Source organism: Miscanthus floridulus, chromosome 8 (assembly GCF_019320115.1).
Source record: "Miscanthus floridulus cultivar M001 chromosome 8, ASM1932011v1, whole genome shotgun sequence".
In the NCBI taxonomy this organism is placed as follows: domain Eukaryota; kingdom Viridiplantae; phylum Streptophyta; class Magnoliopsida; order Poales; family Poaceae; genus Miscanthus; species Miscanthus floridulus.
Window position 1 is genome coordinate 225,619,614 of NC_089587.1, and position 15,332 is coordinate 225,634,945.

At 45.5% G+C, this 15,332-nt stretch overlaps 1 protein-coding gene across 1 annotated transcript; it reads left to right on the top strand.

Annotated features, from left to right (window-relative positions):
• The first annotated feature begins 14,094 nt into the window (after window positions 1-14,094).
• LOC136475193 (uncharacterized) lies at window positions 14,095-15,332 on the top strand. Its single transcript, XM_066472746.1, has one exon. It carries the CDS (start codon window positions 14,226-14,228, stop codon window positions 14,793-14,795), a length of 570 nt encoding a protein of 189 aa, XP_066328843.1. The 5' UTR covers window positions 14,095-14,225; the 3' UTR covers window positions 14,796-15,332.

Sequence of the window (15,332 nt, forward strand, 5' to 3'; positions counted from 1 at the left end):
CGACGGCCACGATTAGGGTATGGTGCCTGCTGGTTCTGCGCCAACTCCCTTAGCAGCCTGGCATTCTCTGCCGTTGCGTTGACGAGTGCAGCTATGGCATCTGCCATAGTCGAGGGCATTGGTGGAGGATTTGGGCACTCATCATCATCATGCGAGCCACTAGCACCAGTTCGGGTGATAGGACGAGGCATCTGTTAGAGAAACACATTTATTTACATTATTCTTTATTGAAAGCTTTTAAAAGGTTGCATGCTACAAAGGGTTCTTATTTAAATTACATGTCTTGTATCCCACAAGACAACCCTGGTTCCCTAGGAAAGCAGTAAAGGAACTACTACTACTCCAAGCTTTCAGTCTTCGGCATCCGTGCCCGTATCGGACGAAACTTCATCTTCATCTGAGAAGTACACTAACTCCTCAGGATCCTCCTCTTCTTCATTCTCGACTTCTCCTGGAGCTACAATCATTTCTTCATCGGCAACTTCACCATCCCCATGAGGAGGATGAAGTTGAGCATACAGCATATGGACATTTTCATGAAGGATGGCATTGTCCATCTCCAGGTCCTCTACGTAGAACTCCAACTCATTGACGCGTTCATTGGCCGCATCTTCTCGTGTCCAGGCTTCATTCCGCAGCTCCATGGTCATGGTGATGCCCCTTTGCATTTCCGCCAGCTCTTCTCGGTCTTTGGCATGAGCTCGACGAAGAGTGTTGAGCTCCTTGTTAAGGTTCTCGACGTTGGCGGGGTTGTTCGAAGATCCTTCCTCTCCTAGGTTCTTGGAACTTCCTTCACCAAGCTCGTGATTTCTTGGTGCCAATTGGTGACGAGGGACTCCATGAGGTCCTGTGGACTTGCGTGCGGTTTTCTTGGTCTTTGCCATAGCCTGTACGATTTAAGGTAGGACTATAAGAATAGCTTGAGGATAATGGAGGTTAGCAAGAATGGGATTGACATTACTTACCCAACCACTATTAAGGGGAATTATTATGCAATGTGCTCAAGCATGATGCATGAATCGATCTTACGAATCTAAGTACACAAGATTTATATAATCATAAGTACTAGATTTTCATAATTCATAGGACAAACCTAATCATATTATCCGCCACAAACTTTTCAAATAAGTCAGGATTGAGTCTAGATCAAAGGTAAGAAGAAAGAAATTGAACTTTCAAAATATCATGTTTACTTTCATTGATCCAAATTATTTTGAAGGTTTTCCAAAGTAACCTACAATGAACTTAGATGGGAACTGCTCTGATACCAGCTGTGGCAGAACCTCCTAAGGAATCGGGCCCACATGCACCTATCGTTGTCTTAACAGACCTCGGATAGCGTACACGAGTTCCCAACAACTCAACAGGTCTGTCGGGTGTCCTCGGGAAACCCGAATCATCCACGATTCTCTTTTCAAACAGGATCCCAATCACAGTCATTGCAGATTACAACAGTTTATTCAAATATATACCAGAGTAAAAGATAGCGGAAGTCTTAAGATAACATAATTACAAACCAGTTGTTTTCAAACTTACAATACCATAAGTGTTATACAACCATAGTAGCGGGATAATATTACATTAACTTTATTTATCAAACAAACTAGTGCCTTGTCCAAAGGCCATTCATTACTCCTCATCATCATCGTTGACTTCAAACACTGACATGCAGCAGGGACCAAAACAAGCCTGCGCATGCGACTCACCTGCAACAAGGGTTAACAAACCCTGAGTACAAAGGTACTCAACAAGACTAACCCGACGTAACGGGGTGTAATACTTTAGAGATGCAGGGATTTGGGGCAAGGTAAGGATGTAGCAAGATTCAAAAGTTCTTTGCCAAAAGCTTACTATCCTTCATTCTATTTTCAAGTTTACCACTAAGTTCTTTTAGTTCAGTGTCTCAACTAAATATACATTTCCCATATTCCATTCCTTTTTCTCATATTTTAGTAATTCACCAGTACTACATTGCTTCTGTAATGAATCGAGTCTCCATATCCGCGGAGCACCGGCAATTCGAATTGATTCAAGTCCCAGCTGGGGATTCCTTATCACACGACATATGTAGAACTAAATCTTGCATATATCAACCTTGCTATCGGATCTTCCTATACTAAGCCGTCTCCACGCCACCCGAGAGCACAGCACACCTCAAATCCGGCCACATTCCAGCCACGAGGGTACACGCTACTCCCGCCATCTCTCCACTCCCAGTGCGCGGGCATTCGTCTTAGTATCGGATTAGCCGAAGTAGGCTTACCGGAGCATGTGACCAGTACTACAAAGTGTCTCGTTCAGAAGATCCACAATGAGTGGCCTTTAAGCGACATAGTCGGTAACATTACCCAACATTCAAGATAAGTCACCCGACTAGTCTCTAATTCATTCTACATTCTTTCTTTCTTTGGCCAGTATGCCATCTTTGATTGTATCAAAACTTTTGCTTTGAAAGCCTATCATAAAGCATACTAAGCACACTACGCCTTTATAAACGAAAACATCTTCAAGGATGGTAAACAATTATCAAGGTAGGTAATGCATCAAGTAGGTAACATTTGAATTAAACAACTTAATGCAATAAATAACATAGGTGATAACTTTTCAAAGTAAACAAGGTAAGGGCTTAATGCATAAACCGGGGCTTGCCTTCGTTGACGATTTCCGGTTCCGGATTAGTACCACAATTATCAAATCCCGTGACAACCGGGGATTCTTCCAGAACTTGCTCAACTAGAATCGTTTCGTTCTCGGGTTCTACACGAAATGGTAACATATGCTTTAACATGATGATAATGTAAACATGATGCTTTCACGGTACATGAAATGTAGAAACACCCGCAAACGATTTCATTTCGCGGTACAGTTGCAAGCCAACAAAACCAACCTGTAACCCTATCATTAAGAAACCCACACTTGACTTGACCTAATGGATCTTGGAACCCTACTAGTCACGAAACATGACCAAAACAAGATCCAACACTAATCAACACTTAGGGTTTCGACGAGTTAACTTATTAATGACTTTTGTTATCACATGAAATGTCATTAAGATTTACTAATTACAGATTAGATATTAGTTCAAAAACTAATTAAAGTTCTAAGGATCATTATAAGTTAATGACCCAAGGTCAACAATCAAATCTAAAGTCAAACAAATCTTAATTGATCAACATTGATTAAATGAATAATTAATTAAATAAGTAAGTCTTCATTAGTCATAAAATAAACTTTGTCCAATTAAGCTCAAATTTTTATGTAAGCTTCCTCATGATAAATTAGTGTACCAAAATAAATTTCATAATTTTTGGAGTTATATAGTGACCTACAAAAATCATGGAAATTGCATTTTTCAATTAATGGACCAAATATTTGAACATTAAAAATTTATTCAAATTCCAAGTTTCAAATTTTTAAATCATACTAGAACATGTACAGAAGCTACACAAAAATTTTTAGAATTTTTGAATGTGTAAATAAATTCCTACAAAATTGCCAAATCTCTGCACTATTCAAAATCAGAAAATAACCAAGGCTCACTGTTCTTCTTCCTCAGCATCACTGACAGCCTGACCCCACGCGTCAGCGACAGTGGGCAAGGCACGGCGGCGCAGCCAGCTCCGGCCAGCAAAACGCGCCGGTGGTGACTCCCCGGCGACACGAACTGCTCCTACATGATCTACACCAAGTCGCGCACCTATCCCAAGCCTCAAAATAGAAAAGGACACACCGGAAGGAACCCGACGCCGGCCATGGCGGCTCGGACCCGACGGTGATCGATGTTACTAGGGCTACGGTGCAGTAGAGTCAAAGGAAGAGTGAGCAACACGCTCAGGAGCTCACAGCGATCACGGTGATGTGCTTGGTGCAGTCGGAGACGGCCTGGAGTAGCCTGGCCACGGTGAAGGCAGTCGCGGCGGAGCTCTGACCGGTCACGGGGAAGACGGGTTGCGCCGGGCGATTCCGGCCAACACCAGCGACGAGAGCAAGTCGAGGTGGAGCACAAGACCAAAGCGCTCGCGTTGACGTAGCTAGGAACGACAGACGCGGCTTGACGAGACCTACGGCGAGCGGCGGAGCTACGCGGTGGCGGAGCAGAGCAGAGGGAAGAAATGGAAGCGACGGCGGCGACGGTGGCTATTTATAGCCCGGAAGGAGGCGTCCGGTGTCGCCAACGCACGGCGGACTTGCCACGGTGACAACGGCGTGTCACTGCGCGCGAAAGCGGTGAAAAACCGATCGGCGGTGAACACCGCGTGGCGCCGGCGGCAAGCAGTGAGGTGGAGGTGAAATTTTGAAATAATTACAGAACTGCCACTGCATTCATATCTCAAATTACTCAGAAATTTTCTAAAGAAGTTGAAAATCTCCAAAAATGAAAGTTGCTCAACTTTTCAAGTACTACAACTTTGGTTCAAGAAACATTTTCAAATTCTGCCTCCATTTTGAATTTCACATTTGGGGTACATTTAAAGATTTGAATCATTTCAAAATTACTCCAAATTTTGTATGTAAACTTGAAAAACTTTGAATACCAAAGTTGATCCTTATAAAATAATTTCCAACTTTGCTTTTTGCCTCAACCCCAAATTCCTCATGGATTTTGAATTAGTTAAAAGGGGCAAAAAGGACTTTTATAATTTGAATGTGAATTCAAATTTGATTTGTCTTCCTTTTACTTAAATTTTGATTTTTGACCAGTAACATGGCCCATTAGGGTTATTTGAGTCAAATGACACATGGCCTCACATGAACACATGAAATTTGACCCTTGTGGTCATGATCTGTATTTAGGGTTTTTGAAACACATCACATGAAATAACAATACTATGAAATAAACCTTATTTAGTGAATGCATTCAAAACTTTATACTATATGAATGCTTTACAATGCGCATGATGACATGTCAAATTTTAGTATTAGGTCAAAACACCAGAGGTGTTACAACGTCTGGCCCAGCAACGCCTTCGCCGTGGCCCAGCCCACCTCGCGCGCCTAGCCTGCCTCCGCGCTGGCCCGCTCACCCGGCCTGCCTCCACGCTGCGCCGCGCTGTTCCCGCGCGCCGCGCTTGACCACGTCAGGACGCACTCGCCACGTGGCCGCCATGTGCCGGCGACACACGCCGCGTGGCAGCCCTGGCCTGCCTCGCCCTCCATGCGCTCGCCTTCATCTGCTGCCCCCGCTGCGCTCCCCACTTCGCCCTCCCGCTCTCTCAGATGCAGCGACAGCAGTAGCGCGCGCCCGCTCTCGCCACCGAACGCCGCCGCTGCCCCGCCAGCGATGTACCCCTCCTTCCACGCCTTCTTTCTTCGATTCCCGCCGCTAGCAGCTCCACCTAGGGTCCCTGCCTCGCTTGCGCTCGCTCGCGGCCGCCGTCATCGAGGTAAGGGTCGAGCTTGGCCGCCTCCTTCCACTCCGACGAGTGCGCTGCCGTGGCCGTGTGGTCCGTCATGCCGCCGGGCCAACGCCACCCTCCCAGTCGGTGCGGCTCGGCGTGGTGTGCATGCTGGCACCGCCTGCGCCACCGGGAGAGCTCGCCGCCGGTGAGCACCGGTCGGCAGGGCTCCTCCCCTGTTCTCGGGTCGCTGACCCATGGGGCCGCAGGGCCCAGCCGCAGTGACCGATGGAAGTTCTGGGTGGACAGCACCGGGTGCACCCAGCAATTTTTGTCGGCTGGTTTTGAAAAGGAATTAAGAAATGAATTTTCAGATTTCTGTTAAATACTTTGGAAAATGTTTGTGTACTCATTTTGGCTCCAAATTTGTTGAAACAAATTTTGCTAGGTTCCTTGTCACCAGATCTACATGATAAAAATATTGCATGTCATTTGTGAGATACTTTTCTGTAGAGCTTTAATTAATTCTTGATATTGATGATATCTTGAAAAATGGTTAATAAATCCTATATGTATCAGAAAAATATGATTCTAAGTGCGTTATTCTTCTTGTGTAATGTACTTCCTAGGAAAAATATATGCCATGCATGTCTTGTAGAAAAATTATGAGGTGTAGTTCAAGTGCCTTTAATGGCTGATTTTTGTTATTTTTGCTAGAGAGCAAAATTTGTATAAAACATGCATGTGATAATTTTTGTACAGTGATTATTTGTTGTGCAGAACATGGGAAAAATATTTCATCTGTTGTTTGACACTTTTCACAGTACAAAGTATTTTCATGTTCATAATCAAGCCCTAGCTTGTTATTTTTGTGTAGGCTAATCCACTCATCCAAATGCCATAAAAATCTGATGGTAGACTACTTAGGGTAGTACTGAGCTATGGTAATTTTCTAAGATTTTTCTGAGCTATAAAAATAGATGTTGTTATTCAAACCTATTATTAACTAGGGTTAATCAAATGTTACTTTGTGCATGCTTAAGGAATTAGTGAAGCTTTGGTGTATCTTTGAAGCATTTAATGAGATGTGTTAACTTAGCATATTAGTAGTAGAAGAGAATGCAGTAGATAACATGTGCTTGTAGTATATGTTCTTGGATGATGTTAACTACCTTGCATTCAAGCATATCCCTTGTGTTCATTTCATCCGATGCACTTTTGCATAAGCACTTACACACATGCATCATACAGGATCGCAAACCGAGAGCCCAGTCATCATACCCAAGGAGCCCGAGGAACAGCTCGAGGTGCAGCCGCAGGAAGTGACCGAAGCCGACGAGGAGGATGTTGAGGAACTTCCGGAGTGCCCAGATCACCGCCCGAGCTCCTTTGAGAGAGGCAAGCCCCGGAGCATTTTCTCCCCGGTTTGCAGTTATTAATTAAATGCTTTACTTTAATTGATGCATTACGTTCAGGAGTTGTTTGCAACCGTTGCTGCATTATACCTTGTCTACCTTTGTTATACTATATCCTTGTCACCCTGGTATCCGCAGTCGAGTCAATGCTTAGTTGGCTTAGATCGGTAGAAGTCAGGTGATTTCTTATCACCTGCGAGCTATAGGTGGTTACCTAGATCTGCTTAGATAACTATGTAGTCATGGTATAACTAAGTGTTAAATGAAGTTGAGACCGGACGGAGACTTACAGAGTTTTGGACTGTAGTGCTTTCCGTCTGTGTCGATTAAGGACCGACCGTTGTTGGGCCTCGAGTCATGTTGAACGCATGCCTTACATTTAGCTGGCCGAATAAAGTACCTTTCGACCGTGAAGCTGAGAGATTATTCGGGCCGAGTAGATTGCCCGCAGCGCACTGTGCCGGAGCAGGTGTGGTAGGACATGGGGGCGAGATGATAAGACCAAAGTGCAGTCGGTCGGTCCTCGAGTACATGTGGTTCCTAGCAAACTCGAGATTTCTGGATAGTTGACTCGGTGACCAATACCTCACTTTAGCAGGTGAGTGAGGTTTGTGTAAGAAATAAATCACCAGCTGGTTAGGAATCGATTCAAATCGCCATCGCTCCTGGATAGTGAGCACTTGACTTGAGTGACTTCATCGTAGTAATATTGATGGAACACTTAGATAGTTATAATGAATATGACATTATGGAAGTTGTTAATGATCATTGGTTATCATTATTTGCTTAATCACATGCTTGCTCTAGTATAGGTGCAAATGTAGTCGACAGGTTAATAATAATTAACTTGACAATAATGCTTTTGGAAAGGTTCTTGAAATGCTAAAAATGTTTCTTTTTTGCAAATGAGTCAGCTACCCTACTATAAAGCCCTTCATAATCCTTGGTGTCACTTTATTTTCGGTTATGTCGGGTAAGTCTAGCTGAGTACCTTCTCGTACTTAGGGTTTTATTCCCACTTGTTGCAGATGGGCAGATGTATTACGGCTACTGTATCAACTGCCTTTATCCTACGATGGGTGATGCTTAGGACCATGGGCATGGGCATTCCTTACGTCTCGTCTGATGCTTTTGTTGGAGATGGTCATTAGCTGGCACTGTATTTGAACTCGTTTTGTAATAACTATGTTTAAACTCTGATATATCTGCGATGCGAACTTCTATGTAATATGTGATGGCGACCGCTAAACTTATTACGATCTTGGCTGGGATGTGAGTTGGTTTGAAATCCTTCATGATTTCACGGACTACCGGGTTATACAGGCTTAAGTTTGCTAAATCGTCTGCTCTGGCGGATGATTTTCTTACTTAATTTCGTATAATTGGTCGGTTCTGTTACAAAGTCAACTTTCGATGCTAATCTAGGCTGTAACTGTTGATTCTTGGACTGAATCGAGCAGAGGCACCGGCTGCTTAACTTGGCAGCGGACGCAAACTCAAGCGCCCTACGAGCCTCCACCGTGGCACCAAAAAGCCAAAACCATGTGCGCGCCAGTGCAAGCGCCTGTGCTGTAGAGGCGTTATTGGCAACCCGTTGTCTAGAGCCGCCCAAAATATCGGATGCCTCCTTCCTTCGCACGAAGGCCGCGTCGTACGTGAAAAGAAACTCGCATCGTCTATTTTTGCAGGTCGCACCGCGTGGACATTTCGCCTGACCACCACGCCCACACGCAGGAACTCACGTGCCCAGTCACCCGACCCCACCTGTGGATGCTGCGCCGCGGATGCGTTTGCTGGCCTCAGGCGCCCGCACGGTGACCATGGTAGTGCCCCAGCAACTGCAGTAGGCGACTACGACAGGTGGGTCCCATTGCAACATGTGCAATATCCGATCTACTTTTGTAACATCTAGATAAACACACTTACAACGTACGTCTGAAACACTTGCAAAAACACCAAATTTTCTTAAAAACACGTGTGTAGCCATTGCGAACATTTGCAAACATTGAGATGAAACACTTCCAACATACCTGAAACATTTGTATATATATGCAACATCCAGATCTATTTTTGCAATATCCAAATGAAACACTTGCAACATACGTCAGAAACAGATGAAACATTTGGAACATACACTTGAAACATATGTGTATAGCCATTGGAACATGTGCAACATCCCAATCCACTTCCGCGACATCGATATATAACACTTGCAACATATCTCTGAAACATCTGAAATACATGAAACATACGCTTTCAACACAATATTACCTTGCTGCTTGGACGAATTGAGCGAGGCTAGTCGTCTCGCAGAGCTTGATAGCAGTGCGGAGATCGACATCGGCGCAGAGTGGGGGAGGGTGCAGCGGGTAGGGCGGGTGCAGTGCCCGCGGCGAACGACCCTCACACTGGAGATGGCCGCGGCGAGGCGGCCCTGCGCTGGAGAAAGGCTATAGAGGAAGGGGATTAGGCGTCGCCGGCGGGAGCGAGCATCGTGGGCGGGGCGTTGCGTCGTGGGCGCAGACGGGAGCAAGCGTCGCGGTTGGGGCGCGTGACGAGCAGTAGCGAGCGACGTGGACGGAGAAGCGTTTGGATCCTAGAACTAAAAATCAGTCCTGGATTTTAAATGCCAAACAAGACGTCTTATAACATGGACTAATTAGGAATGAATGAACTAATAAGACTAATTGGTAGCTAAAAATCTATAAGTATTGTATATTTAACCTATTATCACACAATGGAGTCCGGAGATCGATCCAAACGCGTCTAGATTGGTTATGTTTTGCTTCTCTATCCGCGTGTAACTAACTAAACTAGTACTACTTGAGTGATATACTTGTGGCATTTGGTAATGTGAGAGGGTGGCTTAGGGAGTGTTTGGTACGGCTCCTCTTGAGGGGCTCCTCCACAGAGGCCAGAGCTGTTTTGGAGGACGTGGCTTCTCTAAAACGGCTCCGACTTCAACTTCTCTGGTTTTTACTGAAAAATGGCTCCTTCGAAAAAATATTTAGCAGGACTCCTCTGCGCGGAGCCAGAGCCCAAGCCGAACAGAAGGCCCGCCAAACAACCTAACGATCGGGGCAACAGCAACGCGCAGTCCATTGGACTGGCTCCAAGAAAAGAATGGTACTGGTACTAGTGTACTATACTAGTGCAAAGTGGGGAGAAGTCGTTAAGGGTGAAGTGATACGGAAGCTGGGTGTAGCGCGTAACCACGCAAGGCAAAGGGGAAAAATGCCAAGCAAAGAGGCCAGCTTGTGTAGTCTTGAGTCTTCGGCAGTTGGCTGCTGCCTGGTCCCGATCTGGTGTCGTCTTGGTCTTGCATTGCTGGCAGTTGCTGGTGGTTGGAGTTTCGACCTCAGTGTCTTCCAAAAAAAAGAGGGCTCAGTTCTAAAAAGAATGTACTTTTAGATCGACCTATTTAAATTTTGACTAAGGGGGTGTTTGATTTCTCCTCCTAAACTTTAGTCATTGTCCTATCAGATGTTTGGACACATGCATGGAGTATTAAATATAGACTAATTACGAAACTAATTGCATAGCTTATGACTAATTTGCGAGACGAATCTTTTAAGCCTAATTAGTCCATAATTTGACAATGTAGTACTACAATAAACATGTGCTAATGACGGATTAATTAGGCTTAATAAATTCATCTCGTGGAGTATTGACGGATTCTGTAATTTATTTTTTTTATCAGTATCCGAACACCCCATGCGACACTCTCACGTGACACCTCCTAAATTTTAGTCACCGGATCCAAACACCCCATAAGTTTATAAAAAATAACGTCAACCTCTACATATGACTCTGAATACGTACACAATAAATGTGTATTCTAAGATGAACCTACTTAATGATAATTAGTCGATGATATCACACATATAGATAATTTTCTGTAAATATGCGATCAAATTGAAGAACTATTTGACTGCACTGTATGTGTCGGGCAAGCCCAGTGAGCCCGCCACAGCCCTGCGCCACCACACGAGCCATCTAAGGTCGTGTCCACGTGTTACCGCCCGAGATGGTCTTGGGTCCACACCTCTGCGTTGTTGGGCTGCCGTCGGTGTCTCTAATAGAGATGGGATGGGAAGAAAGGGCCGCGAAGAGGAAAGGAAGAAGAGGGAATTGAAGTTGAGGATGGAGGGGAGCAGGCTGTGGAACAGATAGTGGATGGAATCAATGGCTTTAGTGAAAATAAAGGCACTTTATATATGGGGTGGACATGGCATAGATGAGCTCTTAGTATACCTCCTAGTGATCGGTCTGGGCCAGGAGGGCCGACCCATACATGACCCGAGCAAAAGGTGGCCTAAGCATGTAAGGTGTCGAGCCGACTAGTATGTACTGGGCTGGACCAGAACACCGGGTCGTGGACTAACCCGTGGACCTTGGGATGTCTGACCATCTATACCTGACACTCGGACAGTACCAATAGGATAATGAGTCCCAGTTTGGTAGCTTCTCAAGCAATTTTAGGGCTTGTTTTGTACCAAATAGGTATTTTGTCAAACAACTTCACAAACATGCTCTCAAAAAGAGATTGGTGTGGTTTGAAGTCGAGAATAGTTGCTTCTCCTAGCTTCAACTTGGTTTGGTGGGCCCCTGCTGGATTTACGAGAGCATGTTTCAAAAGAGATTCACATGTAGACCTATTTTTGCCAAATGGTTCTCCAAAACAAATTCAGCTCCACCGATAAAGCCGCTTGTGGAGCTAAAGTAAAAAAAAGCTGCATTGGTCCCCTTTGGAACATAGGATATAGAAAACACAGGAATTGAGGCGACATGTTTATCCTATCCAACCCTGTAGTAATAGAAAACACAGGAATTGAGATGAGATGGTCTTTGGTAGCACTATAGGAAAAGAAAAGAAGAAGATGAGGATTATGATTATCTCGATTTTTGATTTTGGATGACTTGCTTGCATAATGGTCAGCTTTCCCACCAAACGCAACACACAAGGGCAGCACAGATGAGAGAGCCAACAGCCCATGCGCGAGGAGTCAGCTTTCCCGCAAGAAAAATTTCCAAGAGGTCTGACATGTTGCTTGGCTTACTTTCCTATGAAATATTATATGCCCTATGAACTAAAAAGAGGTGTGTAGCAAAAATTTCTTAGGAATCTGAATCCTTTATTATAACTCCTTTGCCAATAATTCTTGGTTTAAGGGGGTATTTACTATTAGTACTCCATCTGTTCTAAATTATAAATCGCTTTGATTTTTTTTACATCTGTTTCGATATATATGTAAATATAATTAATAATAGTAAAATAGATGAATAAAAAAAGTCAAAGCGATTTATAATTTAAAACCGAGGGAGTAGATAAAAGGGAAGTCGTGTCAAACAAGTTGTGAATGTGTCCGCTCGATCTCGCAGTTGTCCCAAAGAAAACCGCGTAGGAGGGAGTAAATAAACGGGTCGTCGTCGTCCTTGCGCGCGCAGTCCGTCTCCTCTCCTCTCTTCTGAAAAAAAAAACCGCGTGATTCGCTCACATGCGGTGCGGACATGCATGCGGGTTTGGTTTGGTGGCCATTTTCGATCGTAGAAAACTACGACAGTAGAAAAGAAGAAATGGCATGTGCATGTGCGTATACGGTAGTAAAGTATAGTACACCCGAGGTAGACGACGTGATACGGATCGGTTGAGGTCTTGTCTTGGACCAAAACGCATCGGATCGACGCCCTGCCTTGCTCTTTCTCTCGTCTACTCCTACGAGCCAAACCAAAGGAAGCTAGCAGTATTGGAGCTACATTCCTCCTCGAAAGAATATAATTCTAGCACAGTATTACGTTTTAGTATATTAAATTTAATCAATTATAGATAAAAAATATCTATGTTTATTATATCAAATAAATATAATTAAATTAATTATGAAATGTATTTTTATAATAAATTAATTTAAAGATATAATTATGAATATTATTTAAATCACAGTGTCAAACACGAATCACTTTGCAGCTCGCAACCCATGGTTGCATTATTTTTCAGACAGGTAGTACTAGAGTATCACTGCAACAGCAGACAGCAGCAATAGTAAGGTCACGTTTAGCGCGTGTTTAGCTGCGCGAAGTTTGGATTTTGGACTACTGTAGCACTTTTCGTTTTATTTGTCAATTAGTGTTCAATCATGGACTAATTAGGCTCAAAACGTTCGTCTCGCAATTTCCAATCAAACTGTGCAATTAGTTTTTTTTTTCCGTCTACATTTAATGCTCCATACACGTATCGCAAGATTTGATGTGACAAGTACTGTAGCATTTTTTTTTTGGAAATCTAGATGTGAACTAAACACGTGCTTAGTTCGACGAATTCGGCGCCACCGAATTACTGTGCAACATTGTAGCGCACTATAGTATTTCGCTTGTATTTGGTAATAATTGTCCCGTCGTTGACTAATTAGGTTTAAAACGTCCGTCTCGCAAAGTACAACCTAACTATGCAATTAGTTTTTTATTTCGTCTATATTTAATACTCCATATATGTACCACAAGTTTGATGTGACGATAAATCTTCTTTTTCATAGTGCGAAAATTAGGAGTTGGGAGCAACTAAACAGGGCCTAAGGAGGAGTAGATGACACAGAGACGAGAGGGGAGCGAGGGTGGTACATGTACAGACACTATATTGAGCGTCATGTTCAACCGATATTAAAACCAACTGATAAATGAACTGAAACTGTTTTTTATTGTTACCGACAATAAATTCAAGCGAACAAGGCTCGTTCTCTTTCTTCCTTGTTTGGCAAACTAGCCGTCTGCTCCTACTACCCCCGAATGGTCAGGGCCTTGTTTGGTTATCGAAAAATTTTGGGAAATGCAACTGTAGCGTTTTCGTTGTTATTTGACAATTAGTGTCCCATCATAGTCTAATTAGACTTAAAAGATTCGTCTCGTGGATTTCGTCTAAACTGTGTAATTAGTTTTATTTTTTATTTATATTTAATGCTTCATGCATGCGTCCAAAGATTCGATGTGACGGGGAATGTGAAAAATTTGGCAAAATTTTTGAGGAACTAAACTGGGCCCAGGTCAAGCCGTCGCCATTGCAACGGAGCGGACCCATCACGCTCTCATGCACATCAATCACCTCGCCGGCCCGGCATCCGTAGTCCATGTCCGTCCAGTGCCCAGCCCGGCCCGTAGGCGCCGTTGACTGACCAAGCACACACGGTCACGGTCTCTCCGTTCCCACGACGCGGCCGCTTCCGCGCGAGAACGCCGAATCTTCCTCGGGTCGCCATCCAGCTCGCCTCCCGTCGCCGTCCGGCCGCCCTCCCCTGATGAGTCCCCTCCCTCTCTATAAAACAGACCACACGGCCATCGCTGTCCCGCACCACTACACTCGCCAGCTCTCCATCTCTTCCTCTCTCTCTCTCTCTCTCTCGCACACACACCCACTCGTTCACAGCACGCGCACGCTAGCCACAGCCAGAGCCCGCGACCCAGGCCGACGCCGATCCCGACCGCGATGGGCAAGAAGAGCGGCCGCAGCAACAACGGCGGGGACGCCGCTGACGCGCCCAAGGCGACGGCATTCGTGCTGAAGGTGCCGATGCACTGCCGCTGCGACGGGTGCGGCGACAAGATCCGCGCCGCCGTCAAGGACCTGACGCTCCGGTGCCACGGCATCGTGTCGCTGGACCAGTCGGCGCTGGGCACCAAGGGCGAGCTGTCGGTCATCGCCACGGCGGACCCGGAGAGGCTCCGCCGCCGCCTGCGCAAGGCCACCGGCAAGGACGTCGGCCTCGTCTTCCCCAAGCCCGCCGCCGCCGTGCAGGCGCTGCTCGCCGACCTGCAGCAGCAGCAGCCGGTGCACGCCCACCACGGGCACCCGCTGCCCGCCGGCACCTGGAACGCGCTCCAGCACGGCGGGTACGGGCAGGCGGCGTACCCGTGGGTGCTGCAGCATCAGCAGGCGCCGCCGGAGCCATACTTCGCCTCCTACCCCGCCGCCGCCTCCTGGGGCGCGTACGCCGCCTACCCGCACGACGGCCTTGGTGGCGCCTACGGCGGCGGCGGTGGTTGGTTCGGGTACTGACTGACCGACCGGCGCGGGCGGAGGACCCACTGCCGGATCAGAGCCGGACGGCGGGGAGCAGAGCAGGAGCAGGTGATGGAGCTTTGACGTTGTAGGGAAGTAGTAGTGCTCGGTAAGTACGTTGTGTGAATAATGTGTCAGCGGTGGTGTCTGCGTAGATTAGTAGTAAGTACTTGTTAGCAAGAAGCTGATCTTTATCAGTAGATCACTGATTTCCTCCTGTTGCTACTTTCAGTTTCGGTAATGGTTGTGGTTGCATTTTGTGTGTTTTGTGGGACGATGTCACGATGATGATGAGTTCATTTTGTTAGCTCAGCTCAGCTGGGCTGCGCTCTCATCTCATCTCATCTCGTGCATGCTGCTCTGTAACCATAACTGCAATGTTTTGCACAACTCAAGTGTCAAGAGGAATGAAGTAACTCCCTCCCTCTGTTCTGTTGTTATATAAATATAAGCTCTGTCATATTCTTTGACCATCCATTTTCAGCAGATCCTTATAGTTTCATAAAATGTACTTTAGATTAGATAAAACACGGA